A 20281-nucleotide genomic window follows, 5' to 3' on the forward strand; every position below is an offset into this window, starting at 1 on the left:
GAATTCGTTGTCTGGGGCTAGATGTACTACGTACTACAATTTATTACTACCTACATGAGATGATGCCCGTACTTTCGTCCACGCGGATTTGGGTTTTTAAAAATCCAGTATGGACTGTTTTATTTTCCAGAGTAAAACCGGCCAAGCACGAGTCAGAGTTGCGCACCGAGGGTTCCGTGTTATAGAAGAAATACCTAAAACTGTAAGAATCACTTTTTTGAATGAACCGCAAAACTAAATTTGTGTGTAGAGGTTCATTGTTTATTAGCAAAAAACTATGATAGAGCATTAGTTTTATTTTTGAGTCTTAGTAAAGTCATTTGGTAAAGTTATCTTACTTTGGGAATTAAAAATACTTACTTATTATTTTTTTCATAACACATTTAAATCTTTTTTTCATGGTGTATTCTCAAATTCACGATTTTCGGATTTTCCCCTTAACTTGTGCTGTAAAAACTACCTACCTGCTAAATTTCATGCCCTATAGGTTTCTTGACAGATACAACAGACAGACAGACAACGATGTGATCCTAATAAAAGTTCCTTTTTTCCTTTTGAGGTACGAAACCCTAAAAAGTAGTAATGGGAGGGTGGGTGGTGGATAGCGCATTTTGCACGTTGTTCCGTACAGATTTATCGAGTTAAACGGATTATAAAAAAGTAGGCTTGCCGATATTTTATGTCATTATGATCGAAATGCCTTACATAAGGACCCGAAAGAGATAAAAATATGTTATGTGTATGAATTGAAGTGCTTTACAATAAAATCAATTAATCTATGTCGCTTATTGCATCACGTGGTATTTATTGTAAAAGATTAATCCCTTGACCCGACAGAAGCCTTTGGTCACAAAAGATATATTTTTTGTAAAATATTGGTTCTTATCACACTACCAGTCACAATATAGCATTCCGGTAATTGAGCTAAATGAGAACATATTTCTGTAGATATGTACCTAAAGTTTCATCTTAGACTGCTGATGAACTGGACAACACTGTTATGGTCCACCTAAGGCTGCATCCTCACCTACTGTTTGGTGTGATTGCAGTCTAGCGCAAGTCTATATAATGAAAAAAAAAAAAAAAGATCCCTTATGCAACGAAACGATTGAGAAATAAATGAAACAATTGAAACAGATTTTACATCCAATTAGTTTATTCAAGTATTATATTCCATAGTTGCAGGTGATGCTCTCAAAAGCGATTAATACAGTATGAAAAACAACGGATTCATATCTTATATACCTAGAGCTGGTGGCCGATATTTGCAAGGTATTTACCAGTTTATTATTTTGTTCACAATGTTTATGATACATTGAGAGTAAGTATATAGGTATCGGAAACCCAGCAGATAGTCAGCACCGTAACCCTGTGTGCTTAGTATGAGATTTTACATAAAACACACGTTGATAGAATTCGAGCATCATGTTTCATGACACTTCGCGAGCTTTACAGTATAGTGAAAAAGCTCAAATTCATTCATATATTACAACCAGGTGCTCCAAGCGATAGCGTCGTGAACCTAAAATCAGTGTCACTGGACAGGACTTTTAGGTCCATTTTACTCTGACGTTATTGTGTTTCTATCTAGAACTGTATCAACGTTAGATGAAAAGTAAAATTTCATACTAAATACACTGAAACATTCCTTACATTTTTGTTTCTGTCTGTTAGAATAGATTGTGATTGTGACCTTTGACATTTTTAGTTCACCAGCTCTTACAATTTTCTGCCAGTGACTTAATCTATAAAACATTGTTCATGACCCTCTGGCTATTATAAATCAAATTAAAATGCACCTGTCAGTGCTCTTAAAAAAGATTTACTAGCTACACATTCGTCACGATGAATATAATATTATGATGGCATAAAAAATTATGTCACAACCAAAAATTCAAAATATTAATTAAAAACAATGTGTTCACTACTTGACAGTAATTAACTATTGCCAAGTAATTAAATCCTTGTATGCGTTTAATAGATAACAATATATGCATGTACTGTTTTTTGTTTAATTCTTATTATAGATTAATGTTAGTTTGTTTTAGTAAATAAACTGTATAATAGCAAAATTTAGTCGTTAATTGCATTAAATAATATATTATAATTTTATAATTCGTAGAAAAATTATGTAGAATCCACTTTTATAAATACTAAGAAAAAATCGAAGTTATGTAGAATAATTAGTAATTACTATTTTTCTACTTTAGATTCGTTGTAGTTATTATGTATATTTTGAACATAATATAAGAAATTGGAAAAGTATTGCCTATAGATAAGCATAATACTAAAATTCAATCATTCAAAATTATTTTGGGCGATTTTTATGAAACGCTTCTTTTCAAGTTTCCAAAACATATTAAAACAATTAAAAAAATACTATGGCACACAAGTTAAACTAAAAGATTTAGTTGAATTATTTTCAAATATATTTTTCATATGCACTAGATTTTTATGTTTGAAATATTCGTGTTATTAAAATTAATTTGATCGCCCATAAATGTAATATTATTAGTAAAAAGGTATTTAAAAAAGTGTTTATTATTAAATACTCATAATTATTTTTCTCTATATTTTTCGTATTAAAAAAATAAGAATAATATCAATCCAAAAATCTAATAGAGGGCGTTATCCGATTGATATGTAAATAATTAGTGAAGACAGTATTTAAATATGTTTAGATTGCTTATATTTTTCCACAGTCAGTAAATATGTTTATATATTATGTGTATTGCAATATTTTTATTAAAGACTCATACGATTATGTATTACTTAAACATAAAGACTTACTTGCCCTTTACAATTTGTTTAGGTAAAAGATTTGTATCATGAATTCATCCAAATTCCATATCAATTAATCTATATATTTTTATTAATGAAACAGTATTCCATAATCGTATCAGTCATGTCTACTAAAAAAGCGTACTAAAATTTTATTCAAACTTCTAATATAATCAACTAACATCGCTTAAAACATCAAATCTACAGTTATTTTTATACATTTTACACTACATTTTACATAATAATTAAATCTAACAAATATTTAAAATTACAATAAAAAGTATGCTTCTATATTTTAAATATTAAATATATTTAAAATATTTTAATAATACAGAAGTATGCAAAAAATTCATTCATGTAAAATGTAAAGAATACCAAAATTTTGCACACAGTAAAATATCAAAGAAAAAAATGTGAGAATAAAACGTATTTTTCAGAAATTGAACACATTTACCATAACATTACTTAAATAGAAGATATACAATATGTAATTTGAACACCAAATGATGCATGAATAATTTTATCTATGTAAAATTAATTAGATGAATTTAACAAAACTTCATGATTTCTTAAATTTTAAATTGATTAAAATATTGTATGCAAAAAGTATATCATATATTTTTATTAATATATTATATTAATAACAATATAAATCTTATTACTAACATCAAACACAGCAAATAAATGCAGCCATATACACAAATGCATCTACTCGAAATAAATAAAATGACAAACATTACACTTACTTACAATTTATTTATGTATAGATATTTACAAAAAGTGAAATTTACGTGTTGACTAATACGAATCTTCTTGTATAAATATAGAATTTCATTCTCCAATACAAAACAATGTTAAACATTTTTTTGCCGTAACGTACAAAACTATAAACTTTGTTCATTTACAAGTCCTTACAAATCTTTCCATAGCAATCCCGAAACGCGAATAAAATAATATTATGTTGAAAGCCAGCGATACACGTATTTTTAAATCGGTCCAACTATAATGTACAATTCAATATATTACTATAATTTAGATAGTTATTTGATCACCCAAATTCGACATATAGTATCAAACAGTAAATAATAGTAGGTATTTAGACAAGTATTTCAAAATTATTTTTTTAATTATTTTTTTTAACTGTTTATTATTTTAGCAGTATATTCAAAACCAAGACACAGAATGGCTTCGACTTAAACAAACAACAAGTGCTGTAATGGTATTATTATTGAATCGATTTAAAACACTGTACAAAATCGTTCACCAGCTCTCTGACTAAAAACAAACATAAATAAAATTATTATAACTAAGCTAACGTTATGTTGTACATATGAAAATAGCAGAATCAAGTTTTATATCATGTAGATATTTTTTACTCCTTTAGAAGGATGTTTCACACATCAGTCTTGCAGCAAGCGTCGACTTTGTCTTGATATTATACACACACAAGATAATGAAAAAAGCTCATGATAATAATGTTTAACATTACTTATTAATTTAACATGTTTTAACATCAAAATACAAAAAAAATAATATGTAAAAAATAATACATAATATTTATACGAGATAAGACATTTTGGAAAAACAGACTACGTAAGTTTTACATAAATAGATGTCACAATATCAAAAAAATAAAATTAAAAAAGCAATTAAAGCCTCCTAAAATCAATGCAACATTCCTAGTAGAAAAATACAATTCTTTTTTTAAGGTATTTTTTTAATATTTTATAGAAAAACTTTTATTATGTTATAAAGTGCTGTATTTGTGTACTAGATCAATTATTATATTTTTATTGTAAGAACCTTTATTTTAGCTATCAAACAGTTGGTTACATTGCCATACATGAAAAAATATGTGTAAATAGATATTTTGTTTTTTTCACTTAGTTTATTGTTTTTTTATTAAATATATTAATATCTATTTGATTACCTTAACTAATATTATTCAAAAAATTTATTTATTAATTTTGTGCATTCGAAGCAGCTATCAAACCTGTTTTTACAGGTAAATATTTTTCAAAGTTAGTAAGAATAATAATAAAAACATAAAATATTGCACAGTATAATATTTATTGCGAATATTTTTAGGTCTCTAAAAATAAATCAAGTAAATTTGTATTTTGCAGAGAATTGTTGTATTCCAATTAAAATTTAAACAATATAAATTGTAATTTTACAGTTTCCAATACTTTTTAATTATTATTTTTACTAACTTTCATAAAGATAATAATTTTATAACTAACAATTTTAACTAAGTATTTTTTTTTTCAATACAATAACATAATCATTATAACTTTGACAATGAACTCACACATATTATTTTATTAGACATAAGTTTTAATGGGTTCTACTAAAAAAAGGTTTAATTTTTAAATGGCATTATGAAGATATTTTAATGAAAATTTATCTATTATTTTTGTATTGATTGCAAATCTAAGGAACTATTTGATTTCTTAATGGACGTGTTACAAAGACGTGTAAGTTCCCTAAGAAAAAACTTATTAATAAAAATACGTAATAGAATAATGTTTTTAATAATAAAACTATACAATAAAGCTACGCAACGAAGGTATTTAATATAGTTTTCCGAAAAAGACACGAAATATATACATATCAGGAAATATTTATTAATGTAAAATTGATAACTGTGCAAACAAAATAATAACTAGTGATACAAAAATTTTTTAGAAAGAAAGTAAACGAAATGTTCTACTACTTCAAGTATCAATTCTCAGCCAAACTTTGTACTAAATTACACGTCACAAATATTTCACTTACTACTAAGTATTACATGTAACAAAATCAATATTTTTAAGATTTTATAAAAACTAATTCTAGTTTTACCACTTAAAAATCTAAAACGCTTAACAAGTTAATGCACGAATATACAAAATTTACTCTAACTTCTCAGTTATAGGAAGTGACACAAAGTACAGGTTAATTTAACTATAGCTTTAGAATGAGAATGTCGTAAATGTTCTTGATAACAGAATATTATGAAGATGCCACTAAATCCGAGAAAACCCCAACTTATAGGTATCTAATTACTGTTATACGCAAAGATGATGCTAAATGCTACTAAATATAATGAGTTAACGGAAAAGGAACCTATGTGAAGGATACTTCACATCAAAAATGTTTGTGCGACGTGTGCGTTCTCCACAGTTATTTATTTCTTCTTCAGAAATATTACATTTACGTATAAAAAGTACCTTACTAACGTTATTAAAATTTCATCATAATGACACACATTTATATTAACTTAGCTGTACTAGATTATTGGATAGTCACATTGCTCGAAAACTTGATTTTAACACAGACAACATCAAACTGACGAACTGAAAATTCAAGCACGAAATCTTCGTATTTGTCGATATGCTGAAACGTCTCCTGCCCCGTGGGGCTTGGGATCCGCAGACCTAGTGGTCAAAGTTGAGCTCCAAACGTAGTCGTCGCTGAGATTAAACTCCCGTGTGGTTGAAGATGAACGATACGGCGTTCTTGTCGACGGGAGGTGATCGTCGCGTGATGGATGCATGGTTGTTATTGTTGTAATGCCATGACTTCCTCGTCGAAGTGCTCGACGATTGCAGAGCGATCGTTTCGTAGTAACGTAACCGTCCACAGCATTTTCTACTCTTAATGATAGCAACGAAACCCTTCCTATATTTCTTATTAAAGAAGGCGTATAAAACCGGGTTGATGCATGAATTTGATGCTCCGAGCCACTGGGCTAGTGGCGTCACTACGGGGAACATCTCTTCCTCCCATTTTTGAATCGGTCCTCCTAATTTTATCCTCGCGAATATTAAGTAAAGCGGGAACCAAGATAAAACGAATAGGATTACTACTGCAACGAGCATTTTCACAACTTTTACTTTGGATTTCTGCTGCATCCTCTCCATTTGAGCGTCTTGCGTGTCGGTAGGGATGGATCTTCTCCAAACTTTAATCCAAATTAGGATGTAACACATAGTGATGAGGACCATGGGTAGAATGTAGCAAAATATGAGGTTGCCTATAACGAAGTATAAGACTTCGCTGATGGGGTTCGGCCAGACGTCCAAGCAGAGACGCACATGAGGGTTGTCGTCGAACACTACCACGAGATCGAAGAAGAAGACCCAGGGAGTGGTGACGAGGATAGCAAAGATCCAGATGAAGACGATCATCATCCGCGCCCGACGTTTGGTGATCTGGCATTTCAAGGGCCACCAGATAGCGAGGAATCTGTAACAATAAAAAAAAACAATTTTAATATTTGCATTGTTATCAGTTGTTTTAGAACCTATTTCTTATCAATCAGGGTTAAGTAATATTTACAAAAAAGAGCCCATTTAATCAATGATTTTACTGAGATTTCTATAACCCTGATTCTTCGCTCGAATAAACTAGTTAATTGTTTATATCTAATAATAGTTTCAGATAGAAAAGGATGAATTAAGGCCAGTCCTATTTGACTTGTATGAGCATCGGTCAAGTTTGCAGACGGTAAACGTGGATACGTAATATTTACTGATGCTGCGGCGGATTGGATAACGTTTATTGATATTTGTAGTATTATAATATAATATTGTAGACAGTATAGATGTTGCAGATAAAGCTAGAAAGACGGGGGAATCTAGATTTACCCGGGTTAGTAGATATGACACGCAATCCTTTTGGGTAAATTTTGAATTTATCCACGTACATTCATCGTACATCCAAGTTTAACCAACGCTTGCTGGGTAGATAATGTTAGATAGTGTGTGTGTGATAACGATGCAATAGTGACAATAATTAATTATGTAAACTGAAAACTAAACCTACGAAGGTCCCAAACGCACCCTGATCTGTCAAATCCCACAAGCCACAACAAACTTATTCCTTAGGTTTCTTATCATCTCTCGATAGAAATAACAAAAGTAGTTCATCTATGTTAAATTACAATAAATTTAACATAGATGAACTACTTTTGTTCTTACTCCAATGAGTTCAACTTTAATTTCGTGGACACAATAAAATTTTCTTATTTCTAACCTCAATATTAACTGCACAAGTGTGAGACAGATTTTTAATTACCGATCTAACTTATCTTAGCTGCAGTTGCAACAGAGATTAAGGCAGTAAATTCTGCGGAATCGACCGGCCATATTGCCTGGAAGACGCAAAGTCGACCGACCGTTAACGATTTACTCAGTCTGGTAGGTTAATTGAGAAAAAAACCGGCCAAGTGCGAGTCAGACTCGCGCACCGGGGTTCCATACTCGGCAATTTTTTCGACATTTTGCACGATAAATCAAAAACTATTATGCATAAAAATAAAAATAAATCCGTTTTAGAATGTACCTACAGGTTACAGCCCTTTCATATGATACCCCACTTGGTATAGTTGTCTTACTTTGAAAATTAAGATTACTAATTAGTTATTTGTTCATGAACACATTTTAATTTTTTTCCTTTACTTGTGCTATAAGACCTACCTACCTGCCTTTCATGATTCTAGGTCAACGGGAAGTACCCTATAGGTTTTCTTGACAGATACGACGGATGGACAAACAGACAGACAGATAACAAAGTGATCCTATAAGGGTTCCGTTTTTCCTTTTGAGGTACGGAACCCTAAAAAACAGGGAACTTGTTGTGGAAGATGCAAATTGATGGCCCGTAGACTGCGCTAAGTCCCGGCTTATTAAGTCGAGTGGATTTTTTAATCTTTTTTGTTGAGAAAAACAGGAGCTTCATTTTGCAGAGATGTTTTATATAACGGTATCCATCTAGGTTGAAGATTTTTCAGACAGTAGGTAAGTATTATTTTTTCGTCGTTTTTCATTGCTGAGGTGTCTACCAATATTGCTGCAATACTGCACTTGCAAACTAAACTTGCAAAGTCTATAAAAAAATGTGACTACATAAATTCTAGGAAATTGTCTTTAGTTTAATTGTTTTTAATTTAATCTTTATCTTGAAATGAGTCGGAAAGGAGTTATCGTCAAAAAACTATTTTCGGACGCCATTTTCACAAGATGGTGGCGCGAACGGCAAAGATACGAGGTGGCAAAATAAAGATTCGGAAAGAGCACGTCGAAATCTATAAAACCACCAATTTTCAAAACTCCCGGAAAACTTTCCAGGTAAAACTACCAAATGACTGGACCAACTGATAAGATGATAAAGGAGATCAAAGGACTTCGTCTGTGATGGCGTTTGCTGGCGCGCGTGCTGTGCTTGTTTGGAGTGTTTTTTTTTGTTATGAGTGGCTGGTTTTTGTGTTAGTTGGTGTTTTTTGGTGGTGGACTGGGAAGCGCTTTAAAGGGGCGCCACGCGTATGTCGGCGGGCGCCGGCGCAGACGGAGTCCATACTTGTATAAATTCAATAACTTGAAAATATCACAAACTTGACATTGGCTAATCAGAGTAAAGCCAGATTTAAAGAAAAAAAAAAAAAGGAGATCAAAGTAATGGGAGCTTATTTATGCTCCTGTGCGATTTGCAGACGCAAATGTGCAGAAACGTATGTAAAGGTAGTTGCACAACGAGAGCTTTCCACTACACACCTAATATTATAAATTTTTCGTAATGTAAATTCTGCTTTATGCTTGGAGCGTCTCTACGCGATCGAAACAGAAATAAGGAGATCTGTAGAAGCACCAGAGTAATCGGCATAGCTCTTTAGGTTTTAAGTTAAATTTTGAAATTTTTCGGGAATATTTGGGTACTGTTTTGTAAACTAACAAACGAAAGTTGTCACAAAAATTAACTAAGTATACATAACATACTCATTACATACGTTTTATAAGTCAAGGGTGGTAAAATAATAATTGGCGCTGTGGCCGAAAATTAGACACTATTATTATTATATTTTTATCTTACATTAAATGATTAAAAAAAAAGGTTTATTTTTATCTCTCATTGTGCCACAAACCTAAAACCAACCGGCCTCGAGACGTCCTATGATTATGCAAGTTCACTACGGTTCATTCATCAATGATAGTTTTTAGGGTTCCGTAACCGGGTGCTAATGTGACCCTATAACCAAGCCGTCCGTCTGTTAGTGGGCTGTACCTCATGAACCGTAATAGATAGAGAGTTGAAGTTTAAACCGAGTGTTCATTTATATTGCCGCTTTATCAACAAATAAAAAAATGGCGAATTTCAAAATAGGCGCCATAGAAATTACAAGTGTGAATAAAAAATTTATAATACCCCCGACAAGTGAAGGTTACAATAACTAGAAAAGAGTTGATAAGTTTCAAACGGCTGAACTGATTTTCTTGGATTATAGCTAAGAAACCTCTCGATCAAGCCACCTTTCAAACAAAAAAAAACTAAATTAAAATCGGTTCATTAGTTTAGGAGCTACGATGCCACAGACAGATACACAGATACACACGTCAAACTTATAACACCCCTCTTTTTGGGTCGGGGGTTAAAAATAAATTAAAAAGTGTCCATAGTGTCATGTCTAGTACGATGGTACGGAACCCTTCGTGTGCTAGTCCGACTCTCACTCGGCCGGTTTTTTACAATGGCAGAAACTAGGCCAATAATAACGTGTTTAACTGACAATAACTTACTCTATTTGTTTTGTCACCCAAGTGTGATCAATCGATTAGCTATTCGATAAATCATTGACTAGTTATTCGATAAATCAGTAGGTAAATAAATCTTGCAGTTAGTTTAAATGCTTAATTGGCTATTAGAGATAAGATTATATTATTTAATAATTGCAAAATTGTATCTACAATGGGTATTAAATAAATAAAAGTGCAATTATATGTATACAATAGCTTGTATTGATTGATTTATCGATCTTTTTTGTAATATGGTCAAGTATTAATATGCAAATAGCACGTAAAGCCATCATTCCTGCGCCTGAGATCTCTCCTGTAGTGTTGGTTTTCTGTCCTATTGGGCTATGAGAGTGAGGAAATTGAGAGTGCACCCGTGTTTGTGCACACACTTGTGCATTTAGTTGGCTAATCTCTATGGAATTTGGCCTCCGTGGCCGTAATTAGGTCGGGAACACTTTAGAACTTATTACGTATTCGATTTTGAAAATTCTTTGACCTATAGAAAGCTACATTATTCTTGAGTAACATAGGCTATATTTTATTTTCAAAAAAATAGAGATCCCTATGAAAATTGTAATAAACTACCCGTGACAAGCCGGGGCCGGCCGCTAGGTCCTAATAAAAAGCAATGATGAGGTCTAGTTTTGAGCACACTTGCCTAGAAGATTTGACTTGTTAGCTCGATTTTGGCAATCACAAATCACAAGAAACAAACTTTAGCAAAGCTTGCTAAAACACGCAAGAGATAAAAGGTCGTTGAACCTGGAACGATACCCGGTAACGCAGCGGGTCAGCCTAACTATCTGTCGGACATCATTTGTCAGTCAGCCTGACAGCCGATATTTTTGTACCTCCAGCCGACCTACGACCGGGTGCCCGATTCTAATAATGGGATTGGGCTGTTTTTGGTACTACTTAAAATATACCTACTAACCTTTCTTAAGCTTCCGTATCTCTTGGTAAAAAAAGGAATCCTTATAGATTCACTTCGTTTTCTGCCTGTCTGTCTGTCTGTCAAGACCCGTCAAGAGAATAAAAGCCTGTTGGCAAGTGATAATGCAGCCTAAGATAGTAGGTATGCGTTTACTTATAAGAACTCTATTCACTCTTGACTTGGAGGTACTTCCCGTTGAACTAGAACCATGAAATTTGGCAAGAAGCAATGTCTTATAGAACGGAGTAAGGGAGAAAACGCGAAAACCGTGACTTTGTGGTTGTATAACAGAAAAAAAGGTGATACGGAACCCTTCACGGATTCCAACTCGCTTTTGATCGGTTTTTATATAACAATAAGTACACTGTAATAACCGAAAATTGAATAAATGCAATTGACACACCGAATAAAATATTCAGTAATTTTATTTGCAACATTTCAATAAATCATTTGGAATTTCAATTTCAATAATTCACAAGTTTGAACAGCCTGGCCTGGGTTCAGCCACAGGTTCAGCACTCCGGGCTCTTGGAGAGTCACTTGTGTTGACTGAACTCATAAAGCCCGATTAACGATTTGGGTTAAACGTGGCGATAACTCACCCACGAATAATTTGCTTTGAGAGACCAACTTTATGATTTAGGTCCCGTAGTTTTAATTATTATTATACGAGTATTATAATGAAAAGGATTAGTAGGCATGTGTTGGATTATTGTAATAAGTATAGTTTTTTTAAAGAATATTAGCTATTTTAATCATAACTAACATTTTCCTTTCCCCTCCAACTAAGCGTAAAGCTTGTGCTAGGAGTGGCTGGGGTTTGAACCGCTGATCTTTCGGAATTCAGTCCACTCCTATAACCAATCCTATAACCGTTGAGCTATTGTGGCTTTAAATCTATTGAGGCCCGGCTCTTTCAAAATCAACGATTGAGGCTATTTATCTTGACAGAAACTAGAACATAAATGGCAAAAATGACTGACTGACGCATTAATGTTATGTTTAAATTAAAACACTTTCTAACTTAGTAGATACTGACAAAATATAATAAGTATGTTAAATTTTTTCTATGACGTAGAGCCCAGAGTAAGAAAATAATATCAGAAATTCGCACGGGATTTTAAAACCTAAACCCAGGCAGACAAAGTCGCGGATATTAGCTAGTTGGAATAATTTGGTTGTGTACTAAGGTGCTTAGCCAAGATTGTAATAATTCTCGAAGGAACCCTAAAAAAAGAAGCTTTGCAAAACTTTCAGGTTTGGGCAATCGTAAAAATAAGTTAACTCCAATGATGACACTCGTATGTAATAATATTATGCCCTTTTATTCATTTCTTGATTAAATCCACGTAGAATGTCGAATGTCTTATAAAGGCTGAGGAATTGCATTTAATTATACTTGAAGGCACAGACTAAATAAAAATGATAGACATAAGTATGAAACGCGCTATATAAAATGAAACATGTCTGGGGAAGCCACTTTTTCTAGCACAAGGGGTATGATGTTTTGAGAAACTAAAAAATGATTTTAAAGAATTAAATTTAATAATTTTAAATAATAAGTGAAAACGCATATAAATAAATTTTTAAAGAATATTAGCTATGTAAATAATTATTATTATGACTAAAAACCACCGTTTCTCCTTCAACTAAGCGTAAAGCTTGTGCTAGAACGCAACAATAAAGCAACGGCAGGAGTTTGAACCGCCGAACTTTCGGAATTCATTCTCCTTCTAGCCTTGGAGTTATTGAGGCTACAACAAGAGGCTACGCAAGTTGGGCGATTTTGGGATTGATAAAATTTCAAGGTTGCGGAACCGACATGGTAATTTTATTAGCTTTTAAAAATTATTTCTTAACGCAACCAATAACTAAAGGTTCAATTTTTAATGGAAACTGTCAAATATGCTTTCATAGTTTTAAGTTTTCACTTCTGTCGGCAGTCGCCACTCACTTCCAATTTTTGGCATTGAAACCAATGCTTGATTATTTATTACTATACTGGAGCTGTTATTGCTGAGCTGAATGAAATGGCGATCACCGGCTTGTCGCTATGTGACGCTCAAAAAACTGGATTCACTTTTAAGAGCACAGAATACGTCTTTTCTGTGGCTCCGTCTACATTTTTCTTTAGTTCCTGAAAAGATATAAAAGATAATGGTTGAGTATTGTCGTCGATCATCGTTGCCCAACTGTATATAAATAAGCGGCCAATTTTAAACGCCTATAAATCTTGTCTTACGCATCTCTTTGGAAATACCTACTGTTGTACTTTGAAAGCCACGTGTTTTCTTTCGCTGAAGTTATAAGATTCGCAGTGTATATGCCACCGTAAAATTGTAATTATACCTTTAGATTACAATCAAACAGAATCAATCTTAAACCGTGGAAAGATTGACCCGCCCCGGTTTTGCAAGGGAAGCATACCTATTCCACAAAACAATAAGTAGGTATTATGTATTATCTACATATTTATACTTACCGTATCCCAAGGAAACCCTAATAATTATATGAAATTGAAATGAAAATTTATTTATCTTAGGGGCCAGTGCCTTCCCATATAATTAAGATCGATCAATATGTTAATATGGACTATAATTAGCTAGTATACCTATGCCAAGTTAAGTTCAAATTCTTTCAATAGTTTCAGTGTGATGCTATGCACATACAGACAGACAAAATTTCCAAAAATATTGTTCTGGGGGTCTGGGATTAAAACTTTCAAAACATTATTATTATTTATACGCTTCTTGTTTATTTATTTATTTATTTATTTATTTATTTATTTATTCAAAGGTACACACAACAGGTTGTAACTAAAAATGGTCCAAACATAAAAACAAAGGATCCTAATCTAAGTGACAACCCCTAATAGGTACCACGACAAGAAGGAAAATCAAAATACAAGAACAGAAAACACATTATAGGTATTAAATGTATACAGACTACTGTACGTTGAATGTATTTTGAAAATTTTAGTCCAGTTACAGTTTTTTAATAAGTACTTAATTAATTTTTATCACCTTCGTCTTGTTAGATTAGATTAGATTATTATTTATTAATTGCAAAATTATATGTACAATGGGTCTTAAAATTATAAAAGTCCAATTACAATCTGCCATGTAATGGCGCGCAATTTTTCAGTAGTGCCTACGTATTACTAAATTTATTTGATAGCCTCCAAAATCATCATAAAAATGATACTTTATTTGGATTTTTATAGTTGATAAATAATCATTGAACCATTCGATTGGAATTGAAAACGAAGTAAATGCCAGTTTATAGTTAATACCAAGTTTATATACTTACTACGGATTTCACACGTACACACGTAATGTATGAGCCAAATTACCCCAATGCGTCATTGTGAAGTAAAGCCTAGTTCACACAATGCATCGCTGGGTCACTACACCGAACAACTCGATAATTTTTATTTCGGCGTAACTTATTCGGCCAATAGTTTTATTTCGACATCTCACTAAAAAAAAATTTATTTGAGGAAAGTACAGTGAGGATGCAGTCTAAGATGGACGCGGGCTTTCCTGGAAGAAGTATGACAATTTGATGATAATGATGATATCACTGTACGGTTTCCTTGTGGCATGATATCGGCACGGTAAATTACTTGGCGGCACGACTTTACCAGACTTTACATTTTGAAGAATCTAAATACCTAATATTATTATATTAAAGATAGACAACAGAGTGAAATAATTTTCTAAAAGGTACGGAACTCAAAAAAAATACGACACATCTGCCAACGCTATTTCACTTTTCCTTTAAAACTTACATTTTTCAGATAAGAATGTAAAAGTCTTTAACATGGCAGAATATTATATCATCCTCAAACAAAATTTCGACTTTTGTTTACAAGTTCCAACACAAAAATACAAATACAAAAATATTTATTTCGGTAGAACAATTTTACATAGAACATACACTCGATCGGATACATTATTTTGGCCAAACACTTCTTGTCCGGTCTCTTGTGGAGCCTATGCCTAACTTTCATCGTAAGAGGCATTTTATTTGCCATAGTTATAAAATTCGAGCTTTTTCGAGTAAATAACACAAATAAATCGATATAATTATACATTGGCAATTGGCATACTTGATAACATTTATTGCTGTCGATAAAAATTTTGGCGCCTTAAAATCTGTCAATGGTATAATGACAGTAGCCGTTCGCGCCATTCAGCGTTGGCATTGACATAAAAAAATCGGTCAAGTACGAGTCGGACTCGCATACGAAGAGTTCCGTACCATCGCACAATACCTATATTATAGCATTGTGTACTTTATATTATTTTTAATTTGCACAGCGGCCATTTTGAAATTTTTACTTATTATTTGTTGTTATAGCGGCAATAGAAATACATATACTGTGAAAATTTCCACTCTCTAGCTAATTACAGTTCATGAGATACGGCCCGCTGACAGATAAACGGAACCGACAGACGGACGGCAGCGAAGGCTTAGTAATAGAGTCCCGCTGGCACACTTCGGATGCGGATCCCTAAAAAGTATCATTATTATACACCTAATTCTACCAATTTACTCTTGCTGATAGGCCAAGTAAGTAGATTCTACGGGCTGAAACATAAGGTCGAAAATTGTTTTTTTTTTTGTGTGAGATTGCTTTTTCGGTCCGTAGATTTTAATTCAGGTTACACAGTTACTAATCATTGTAGTAAGGCCATCCGTGCTTATTATTAAGAAAGTAGACGACTATAATCACGTAGGCATGTAACCAGTTAAACTGGAGAAAATGCCTATTTTATTGCAAAAAAAAAATTAAGGTTTACTTACGTAACATAAAACCTGTATGAGCCTACAAATAGGTACCTACTGAGCATGTGAAATCATATTTTGTGATCTATCTTAATTATTAAGTATACTAATCCGATGCCCGTGGCTTTGTCTGTCAGTCTTTTCACGGCCAATCCGCTTAACCAATTTTGTCAGAATTTAGTAGTAAGAGATATAGCTTGCTTCATAGGCTACTTTTTATCTCTGAAAATCAAAAGTTCCAAAAACCTAAATCCACGCGGACGATATCGTGGACACTAGATGATAAACTTTCAGCTTTTATAAAATAATTATAAAATAACGAAGGTCTAGCACGAGCTGGATCTCTTTCTATAGTATGTTTTTTTTAATTTATTTCGGGAGCTTTCTTTGCGTGTAAACTTGTTAATTAATTAAAACATTACTGCTAATTATTCTGCACTTCACACGAAAATAAATGGCATTTAAATTTTTTGAACTTGTATATGTACCTACAGCGGAGCTTTTGATCCTTACCTTTTGAAATTTACATAAAAAGGAACTGCGCCAAAAATTACCTTTACATCGTCATAAAAGAGTTGTAGAGATAACTTTATATGGTCGGGTATCACGAGTACAATTTGTAATTTGTGTAAACAAGCTTTTCTTTCTCGAGTATTTAGGACTTCAATTTTAATCGAGTATAGATAGAGGCCAATCTTATTTGTCTCAATGGTTGTTGTGTGATCATCATAGTCAACCGACAGACGTCCACTGCTGGGCATAGGTGTCTTGTAGGGACTTCCAGACGTCTTTTGTAACCGCAGCGGCTCCCTACAACTCGTTTGATATCGTCTGTCAGATCTCTTTCATTTTCCAGGATTAAAAGTAGCCGATGTGCCTATATGTTAAACCATGGTATAATCTATGTCCGGTGCGAATTTCAGCCAAATCTGTTAAAAAAACATACACACAAACACACCTACACACAAACTTTCACCTTTATAATATTAGTGTGAAACCTGTAATCGGTTTCTGTTTTATGACATCATAGAGGAATGATAAATGGCTTGGTGTGTGGTAATTAGCGACGGCCGAAGCCTCCCACACTGTCAACCAACATAATCATAATTATTATCAACCGACGAAGGTCCACAACTCGATATAAGTCTCTTGTAGGGTTTGCACCGCGTGAATCAAGCGGCTCCCTTGCGACTCATTTCCAAGATCAACCATCTGGGTTGAATTAAGACTACTTTAACACTGACGTGGTCGTATTTTTCAATGGTCAATAATTCCTGATTTATGCTTCAAGATAAGTTCAATGATGCTCGTAAACATTGGCATTTTCACGCTCGAAGCGACCAATTACAATCATTATTGCCGTAAAGTATACAATATTTTCACTTAAAAACTCCATAAGTCAAGATCTTAACTTATAAATGTACTTACTTAATTCCATTACATGGATCATTGATTGAGAGGGTATGCTAAAATATTATAAGTGGATCAAGGCTTATGGAAGTTTTTGATTCGATGCAACACAACGTAGGCTACTTTTTATCCCGAATCAATGGTAGTTGGACGGACAGACAGACAAACAGACAAACACACAAAAAGTCCTATAAGAATTAGGTACATTTTTCATTCAAACTGTAGAGGTAGGTATATCACCTAAACATAGGTGATATTAAAGTACTCTACAACACGTACGGGATCCTAAAAAGGTACAATGGTTGAATTTTTACTGAAATATTTTCAGCTTCGATTATTGTTTGAAACACTAAAACAATCCTTTTAAGGCCGTGACCCTGCAATTAAGCGGTTATAGGCTTCATAAATTAAATCATATTTAAAATGGCTCCTGTATAAACTCGTGTTTTAAACAGCGATTCCTATATAAAATAATATGTTCCTCTAGATGGGGCAGTTCATAGCAACATGTTCCAACCACCACTTATATTCAATAATAATTGGACTAATGGGAACACCGTAGAAAGGAGTTGATTCCACAGTTTGCATGTGCGTGGAAAAATGGATCTGGCACAACGGGCGATCGATGTGCAACAGGTATTAGGTGGCACTTGTTAAAAATGACATTTTTCTGAAATAATATGTTGTAATCGCAAACAGGTGCTACGTGAATAATAATTTCATATTACCGCGCGAGTTTAATTTTTCTAATGTACTGTGTCCGGATTACGATTGACAGGAAGTACGGACACCGATGTTCGCTGGAACCTGGAACATATTGTGTTTACTATGAAGCGTTTCATCTAGTGGAACATTTATATCGCTGGTTTTAACTTAATTTAACACGTCGCGTCGCAAAAAGGCTTGTAATTGGACAGAAATTACCGCTATCTCCTTATTTATTGTCCACTCTCCATTGGACCACAAGTTACGACACTGGACTTACAACGCAAATCGTGTAGTATTTACCATTTACACCTGTTTGCATGTAACTACAGAACCATACAGATAAAAATATTTTTTTATTTATAGATGATGCTTGCGTCTTCGTCTCAGGTAAGTAGGTAAGTAAGCTATCTGTTATTTAAATTGGTTTCACGGATGGAATGGATAAAAACTTAAAAAGTTAAAAGACAAATAGACAAGAGACGAAAATAGCTATTTTATTAAAATAATAGAATGACGAGCAAACGAGCAAGCGGATCACCTGATGCTAAGTGATTACCGCCCATGTACATTTGCAGCTCCAGAGCACGCCGATACGTTGCCGGCCTTTCAGGAATTTGTTGGTCTGGCCCTTGAATAACCCCACGTTGTAATCTAGTGGGAACACCTATCTGCAAATATGGCAATGTAGTTTTCAAATTAAAATGGCCCCCAAGAATCAGATAAATTCTCAAGTGGAGCCCTTGTTACATAAGTAGGTACTTATATTCAAGGGCAAGTTTATATTTCCCATTTAGGTAATCCATAATTGGGGGGATGCACATTAAATAAATCTATAATTGCCGTATAAATAACAATACAGATGAGCTAACCTTAATTAAGCCATTCTTTTAAGAGGCGTCCCTCCGTAGCGTGCTCATACAAACGTAATTTGGCTCCCATCTGAGTACTAAATGAAATTTTGTAGATTCGTTCTAGGTACTAATATCTATTCAATTTAATTTATTTATTTTATGGAAACACTCAGTAAAACAAGTGTAAATTAAAAATTTATAACACCCCTGACGATCCAAAGTATTTGAGTTTTCCAAAACATCATTTTCAAATAAATAATTATGTATTTAGGCAACGTCCATCTTGACAGCTTGACATTTGTCTATTGACATAATATTATGAACCTAACGGTTATCTAACCTTCTTTTCTACAAGAAAACTAGAAAAGAGCTGATAACTCTTAAACGGCTGAACCAATTTTTTTAGATTATAGCTAAGAACACTCTCGATCAAGCCACCTTTCAAACAAAAAAAACTAAATTAAAATCGGTTCATTCGTTTAGGCGCTACGATGCCACAGACAGATACACAGATACACAGACACACAGATACACAGATACACACGTCAACCTTATAACACCCCTCTTTTTGGGTCGGGGGTTAATAAAATTAAATGACAGAGAGTTTAATGATCTTATATTTTCCAGATTTCCATTTTACAGTTACACGGTCTCAAGAATTCACATGTACAAATCTTAAAACCCGTGTATTTTTAAAACATGTTATTTTTACGGAAAACTGGCAAACCAACAGACACAGAACGTTGAAAATTAGGTACTTCGAGTTTGATTCGATAAAACATGAGAACCAAACTACGTTTGTATGCAGCGAATGACGGAGAGTCCCCTGATAATCGAAACATTCTTTTAAGCACAAATCCTGAAACAGCATCTTTATGGCTGTACCAAGGTCAGAGGATGAATAAAAAGATTTCTTATCCAGATCTGATATCCTTTTCGTGAATTGTGTAGTCGTTGTATGTGAGAAAGTTTATTTTATGGTTATGTTCTAAGAAAAACCGGCCAAGTGCGAGCTGCACACGATAGGCTCCGTACTATAGTACAAAATGTTATCCTCATCATCATCATGATTAACTCGCTAACGGTCCACTACTGAGCACAGATACTCTCTCGGAAGAGCTACTCTCAGAATGAGAATGGTTTGGCCATACCACTCTGGTTAGTGGAGATTGGCAAACTTCACACACCTTTGAGATTATTATGGAAAACTCTCAGGGCGATTATGCACTGCATCCGATCCGAATCCGTGGAAA

At 33.4% G+C, this 20281-nt stretch overlaps 1 protein-coding gene across 1 annotated transcript in view; it reads right to left on the reverse strand.

The window, feature by feature from the left end:
• Window positions 1-5677: 5677 nt before the first annotated feature.
• Window positions 5678-20281, reverse strand: part of LOC123868687 (neuropeptide SIFamide receptor-like) — a 124433-nt gene continuing 109829 nt past the window's right edge. Inside the window, exon 3 of the mRNA XM_045911238.1 lies at window positions 5678-7011. Coding sequence (XP_045767194.1) covers window positions 6243-7011 — 769 coding nt within the window. The 3' untranslated portion in view covers window positions 5678-6242. The remainder of the gene's footprint in view (window positions 7012-20281) is intronic.

Source organism: Maniola jurtina, chromosome 10, assembly GCF_905333055.1.
Source record: "Maniola jurtina chromosome 10, ilManJurt1.1, whole genome shotgun sequence".
Taxonomy (NCBI): Eukaryota; Metazoa; Arthropoda; class Insecta; order Lepidoptera; family Nymphalidae; genus Maniola; species Maniola jurtina.